This window comes from Sinocyclocheilus grahami, unplaced genomic scaffold, assembly GCF_001515645.1.
Source record: "Sinocyclocheilus grahami isolate Dianchi unplaced genomic scaffold, SAMN03320097.WGS_v1.1 scaffold369.1, whole genome shotgun sequence".
Classification (NCBI taxonomy): domain Eukaryota; kingdom Metazoa; phylum Chordata; class Actinopteri; order Cypriniformes; family Cyprinidae; genus Sinocyclocheilus; species Sinocyclocheilus grahami.
This window is the reverse complement of record NW_015505548.1, coordinates 220113-226922: the sequence shown is the minus strand read 5'-3', so window position 1 is coordinate 226922 and position 6810 is coordinate 220113. Positions and strand designations below refer to the sequence as shown.

The 6810-nt window shown below is 36.9% G+C and overlaps 1 protein-coding gene across 2 annotated transcripts in view; it reads left to right on the top strand.

Annotated features, from left to right (window-relative positions):
- Positions 1-857, top strand: part of cunh10orf90 (chromosome unknown C10orf90 homolog) — a 24116-nt gene extending 23259 nt beyond the window's left edge. For both annotated transcript variants that reach the window (XM_016230385.1, XM_016230383.1), the window contains exon 11: positions 745-857. In XM_016230385.1, the coding sequence (XP_016085871.1) occupies positions 745-786 (42 nt within the window). In that variant the 3' untranslated portion in view covers positions 787-857. The remainder of the gene's footprint in view (positions 1-744) is intronic.
- The last annotated feature ends 5953 nt before the right edge of the window (positions 858-6810 follow it).

Below are 6810 nucleotides of genomic sequence, written 5' to 3'. Positions count from 1 at the left end.
CAAAATCCACCCACATATTTGTTTAGATCTGTTTTGGCTTGTAAACAGTGCTTGATCGGTGCAGATTTCTCTCCTGATTCAGATTAGATGACATTTACAATGGAGAAAGCGTTATTATGGACTCATTTCAGCTGGAAGCAGTGGTTTGAAGTTAAAATTGTTTTGATGGATTTGTTTCTTACAAACACAGTTTTTCTCTTCACATGATGTTAACTGATGGACTGGAGTGGTGTGGATTATTGTGATGTTTTTATCAGCTGTTTGGACTCTCATTCTGACGGCACCCATTCACTGCAGAGGATCCACTGGTGAGCAAGTGATGGAATGCTACATTTCTCCAAATCTGATGAAGAAACAAACTCATCTACATCTTGGACGGCCTGAGGGTGAGTAAAGTTTCAGCAGATTTTCTTTTTTGGGTAAACTATTCCTTTAACACATTTTGTCAATATGTTACAGAAAGGAAAATCTTGGTGGGGAACGAACCATAGAGAAAATTCTGAAAACTGAACCTTTCAACATGTTTAAAGCTACTTTCGATCTCTTTCTTAAAACTACAATGATAGGTTTTTATGCAGCCTTTTTTTTTCTTTAAAACACGCTATGGGATTAAAGAATCACCCAGACATCTAGTATTAATTATGATGTGTTTCAACAAAAACATTTGGTGAGTCCAACTCTTGCTGACCACAAATGATGGACGTTTGGAATAAAACTGACCAAAGGCTTTTTAATTTTTTGCAGAAACTTCTGGAGAAGATTTTGCAGAGAGGAGGAAATCACTGACACTGCCTTGGACCCGTGTTTCTTCTCACTCCGCAGTTCTCATGCCGTCCCGTGAAAAATATGACATGACATTAGTTAGAAATATTATGGAATAGTTCCTATCAGAATGAATGTGCCTTAAACATGGACTGCAGCCTTATTTCTGTGGCTCTGGATTACATCTTCTCTCTCTATACATACACTACTGGTCAAATGTTTGGAATAATTAAGGTTTTTTAATATTAAGTCTCTTATGTTCCGCTAGGCTGCATTTATTTGCTCAAAAATACAGTAAAAAATGTGAAACATTATTACAATTTAAAATACCCATTTTCTCTTTGAATATATTTTTGCATGTAATTTATTGCATGTAATCAAAGCTGAATTTTCAGCATCATTCCTCCAGTCTTCAGTGTCACACAATCCTCCAGAAATCATTCTAATATGCTGATTTGCTGCTCAAGAAACATTTCTGATTATTACCAACGTTGATACAGTTGTGCTGCTTCATATTTTTGTGGAAACTTTGCATTTTCAGTGTTGCCAATTCTCCAAACAGTATCTCATGACACTGATAAACACAGGACTTCAGGATAGTCTTTTGGCTTGTTAGAGTTGCTTCAGTTGCCGTATAGACAGATTGTTCGCCCTTTCTGTGCCTCTATCCCTGTCATATTACATTATGTAAGAGGCACGACATAAAAGAGCACATTATGGCTCCGGTCCTCATCGGTAAAAGCCTAAAATCCAACATTTGAAGATATCCTTATAACATGAAGGGCCTGATCCCGCTCTCAGCCATGCAGTCGTAGGTTCTGTGGGCTCATTATGACATCAGTAGCCTTTCTCTGTCCAGGTCTCTCCGAGGAATTTGACCTCGTAGGAATGCATCACTAACGGAGCTGAGCGCTTGCACGGGGTGAAAGAGGCTTTTGTCCTCTCTCCAAACGAGCCGAGACTGTCCCACATGCGCCTGCTTAGACAGGACATGACTGTGCAATAGTCGACGAGTTATAAACCGAAGTCTTGCAGTAAAACTTGATTCAAAAGACCTTATATTATGTCCTTTTATTGTGTTTGGTATATTAGCTACTTTACATTTTTAAATCAAAATAATGGGCCAGAAGATGAAGAGTGGAGTCTCATAACGTAGCTTTGTGAATATAAGATTATGCATTTTAGGCCAGACTTTAACACTGAACCCCGAATAGAAATGTAGGTGCAAAAATGCTCAGCCAACTACTACAAATGATCAAAATCCCTGTATGACCAATCATTTCACTCAGCATAACGCGCCTCTAGAGCAGCTATTTCAGTCATGCAAGTAACAGCTTTTATTTCTTTGAATGGGGAAATTACATTTCATATTTGACATCACCAATGAAATCTGACAGCAACTGTCTCATACATTTTGATTCTTTGTATATCTGAAACAGGGGTGTCAGACTCAATTCCTGGAGCGCCGGAGCCCTGCAGCTTTTTGTTCCAACACACATACCATGTAGTTTTCAAATAAGCCTGAAGGACTTGATTAGTTGGATCAGGTGTGTTTAATTAGGGTTGAAACTAAACTCTACAGGGCTTCGGCCCTCCACGAACTGAGTTTGACACCCCTGATCTAAAGCATTTGCTAAAGTCTTTGGTTCAATACAGATGTCTGCTCTTATATTTGCATTTACAGGTTACTCAGGGCGTGCTAGAATTTCCTTCTGGAGATGTTATTCAGGGAAATAGCTATAAATATGTTGGCTTTAAAGACCGTTTTTGATGTTTTATGTCTGAGATTCACAAACTTTTTTGTAAGCTTAACCCGTTTGACCTCAAATGTTATAAATTATATATATTATAAACATTAAGTATATAATTGCTTGAAGCCCCCTGATATTTTAATAATTTAACAACACAATTGGATGCTCACAGTTCTCAGTTTATAATCATATGACATGGAACTAAACAAATAAAAATTTTGTTTTTATTATGTTTTATTAATTTACATTTTAATGAACAATTTAATCATTTTGAACTTTTCATGAACTCAAAAATTCCCGCATTTTGGGAAACCCTGAAATAAAATGTACAAAAGTTAATTTTTTTATATTTTGCTTTCATTTTATTTGATTTCATTTGAAGTTTATTTTACTTCAATTTTAGTACAAGTTAAACTAAATAAAAATATTTATTTGGTAACTAGCCAAAATAAAGTATATATATATATATCAGTTTATTGTGTTTATTTTAATTCAAATAACGAAAGGTAGTTTTTTTTATGGTTGTAGTTTTAGTTAACTGTAATAACCCTGTTCATGGCACAAGACACAATGCAATGGCCAGAGACATCCATCTGATGTATGGGTACAGAAAGCTTGAACATTTCCTTCTCAAACGGCCCCCGAGGGTCTTTATTTACATGCCAGTGTTGACATTTCAGCTTTGTGCTTCAAAAAAACATGTTTTATACCTTCTTATTTTCCTTCTAAACCTTTAGCACAAATCTCAGCAGATTTTGTCTTCTAGGCCATCTACATTTAGAGTCTGTTCCTCCTGTCATGACGAATATTGATGTGTTTTTGCAAGAGGCTTTTCTCAGTATTCTGGGCTTTGAGTTTGATGCTAATAAAAATGACAGAATCCCAAAAGCACAGTCCTAAATAACAAGAAATCAAATACATTTCGGCAGGATGGATGGATGGATGAATATTGCTCTTGAGAAACTTCTGGCCTCGGATGAAGAGCCGTGATGAATCATAGCGGGATGTTGATTACTACAGCGAAATACTGACCTAGAATCAGAGCGAACCGCGTAAACCCATAAATCGCCTTTTCTCTGAGAATTATTATGGTTCCTTAGATACAAAAGGGTTTTTACAACAAACTTTTAAAAATGACATGCTGAATAAGGAATAGGATCTCTCAAAGGCATTCGTGAAACTGGAAACCCTGTTGTCTGGGACTGTAAAGTCTGATAGTTTGGACCCGATCACCCCTGCTGAGGGGGTAAAGACGGGTCCGTACCTGGAGATATATGAACTAGATCCCTTCTTTGATAGCAGATCTGAAGGATTACTTCATCAGGTGAAGCAGAGACACCACAGGTAATTGATCATAAAGCATTTCTTGTTTGTTTTTTCCCCCACCGCAGTAATGGACAGCACAGGTGAAGCATGCAATGAAGTTTATAGGACATGTATATGGTGAACACTGACCCTGCTTTATCACAGGAGCTCGTCTGAAGTCTATTTCACACCTGAAGACAGCTGGTGCATTGACTCCAGGATGGGACGGGACGGATTACATCAAAAAGCTCGGAGCCCATGAGAACCATTCTACCAAATGGGTCCTTTTGCGTTCCTCATTAACATATGTGACCCTGGACCACAAAACCAGTCTTAAGTGTCAATTTTTCGAAATTGAGATTTATAAATCATTTGAAAGCTGAATAAATAAGCTTTCCATTGATCATTAAAAAAAATCGATAATTTTGACCCATACAATGTATTTTTGGCTATTGCTACAAATATACCCCAGCGACTTAACACTGCTTTTGTGCTGCAGGGTCACATGTGAGTAAGTAATGACCATGGATTTTATCTATGGGTTGTTACTGGAGTTTCCCTAAACACACAAAAATCTAGTAACTTTATGTTAATTTGTATTATTTATTTTATGCTTTTGTAGGGTTCTCATAATTCTTTTTTTAACCCCGTTTTCATGATTGTTTTTGTTAAAATCTATCAATCACTGCATTATTTAAAACAATGCTATATCATTTTTTTTGCTGTTAAACATAATTTTGTTTCTTAAAAAATTAAGCATTTAAAAAAGAAACTTTAAATGAAATCAAATAAAAATGTGAAAATCAAAACAAAATTTTCTATATTTTCATTTTCAATATTCAATATATTTTTTCTTCAGTTATATTATTTATATGTTATTTTTTCATATTATTTTATCAAAAATATAATCTTTGTAAAATAATATGAGAAAATTTATTTTATAAAAATAAAAATAATATTTTTTCATAATATTTTATTAAAAAAATAATTATTTGAATATTATTGTGATTTATTTACACATTATTATTTGTCTGGTAGAATTTTAAAACATGAAGCTATGTATTTAAATTATTTTACTCAAATTCTTCATATTTCATATCTTCATATACAGTGGTCTCCACTAATATTGGCATCCTTGGTAAAAATGAAGAAAAGGCGGCTGTGAAAATAAATCTGCATCGTTTATCTTTTTGATCATTCATTCAAAACATTCACAAAATTCTAACCGTTCATTGAAATAAAACAATGGAAAAAATGGCAAAAATGATTGGCACCCCTAGAAAATATTATGAGTAAAATATCTCTGAAATATACTCCCATTCATATTTACCTTTCTTTTCGCACACCAGGGTGAGTAGGAGCATGTTCCACAGGATTGTAAATATGAGGAACACAAAGGCCAAATTCCCTTAATCATCCATCACAAAAGTACAAAATGAAGTTTCTGCTATGGCCGTCCCAGTTCCCTGAGCTGAACCCTATAGAAAATGAGTGAGGTGAACTGAAGAGGAGAAGCACCATCATGGAGCTGGGAATCTGAAGGATCTGGAGAGATTCTGGATGAAGGAATGGTCTCTGATCTCTTGTCAGGTGTTCTCCAAACTCACAAGGCATTATAGGAGAAAACTCAGAGATGCTATCTTGGGAAAAGGATGGTGCAATTATTGGGTGCCAATAATTGTGGCTAATGTGATCTAGAGAAAAATATTTATTTCATAATGTGAGTTTCCCCCACTTTCCATTGTTTTACTTCAATGATAGGTTAGAATTTTGTGAATTTTTTTAATGAAAGATCAAAATCATAAACGATGCAGATTTATTTTCATTTGCTCACATTAACCAAGGGTGCCAACATTAGTGAAGGGCACTGTATATATATATATATATATATATATATATATATATATATATATATATATATATATATATATATATGTGTGTGTGTGTGTCTGCACCCAACAACCCCTCACCTTGTCACACCAGAGTAACATCTCCTCTCTACCCCTGTCTCCACTCGGCGGGCTGAAGGTTATGAGGTTATGGATGACTGTTGAGCTCCATGCGCTGATTGACTAGAGGCGAGAGAAGTGACTCCTCAGCACTTCAGAGACTGTGAGACTGTTAAGAGGTGCAGAACTCTGGCCCACCGGTCTAGCAAACGCAGACCCCAGCCACGGGAGTAATTATCAGCTTTGTCAGATCCCTCCAAGCCCTTCTCTCCTCTTTTTTCTCTCTCTCTCTCTTTATCTCTTTCTTCCTCCCATCCTCCTCTCGCCCTGTCAAGTTTAAGTGGGGCCCATCGCTGTGAAAAAACGCCGGCCCCTACAGGTGAGATTGGACTGGAGGGTGGATGGATGCGGTAGAGGAGGAGAGGAAGCCCGTGCTCAGTCAATTGAAAAGCTGTCAGAGTGCGAGCGAGCCCCTGGAAGGAGAGTCGACGAGATAAGACGAGGTTCTCATCTGCCAGCTGAGCTCGAGCGAGGTCAAGGCAACAGCGGTCTAATCTAATCTAGGAAAACATGTCGAGCCGAACTCTGAGCTGATAAAGCCTCGTGACCTACGTGTTATATCAAGTTTGATTTTGTGTTTTGTGTTCTCCTCTAGCTATTATTTGTTTATCTAGCTTTCTCAAGCATTCAGACGGTAATCCGAGTTGGAGTCGCGGCTCGCAGAGATTTCCATAGTGCAGTAATTCCAAAGTCTTGTTTTCTCTTATCAACGAGAGCTGATTGGAAATAATTAATGAGCGAGCGGAATCTAAACCTCGGTGCGGTCTTTGGTATCTACCAATTTTCAGCTAGCGCGGCTCCTTAGCTTCAGAATAATGAGCTTGTCTCTTCAAGTTTACGAGCACATGCTCCTACACACAGAATGTGTTTTAAGCTAATTTAATCTTTTGTAGTTGCTTTTTTCTTTGCATTTAATTTCCATGTTTTTGAATTGCGCTTTGTGCGTTTCCGCCTCGGAAAGGTTTCTGAAGTCGCGCTTTGTT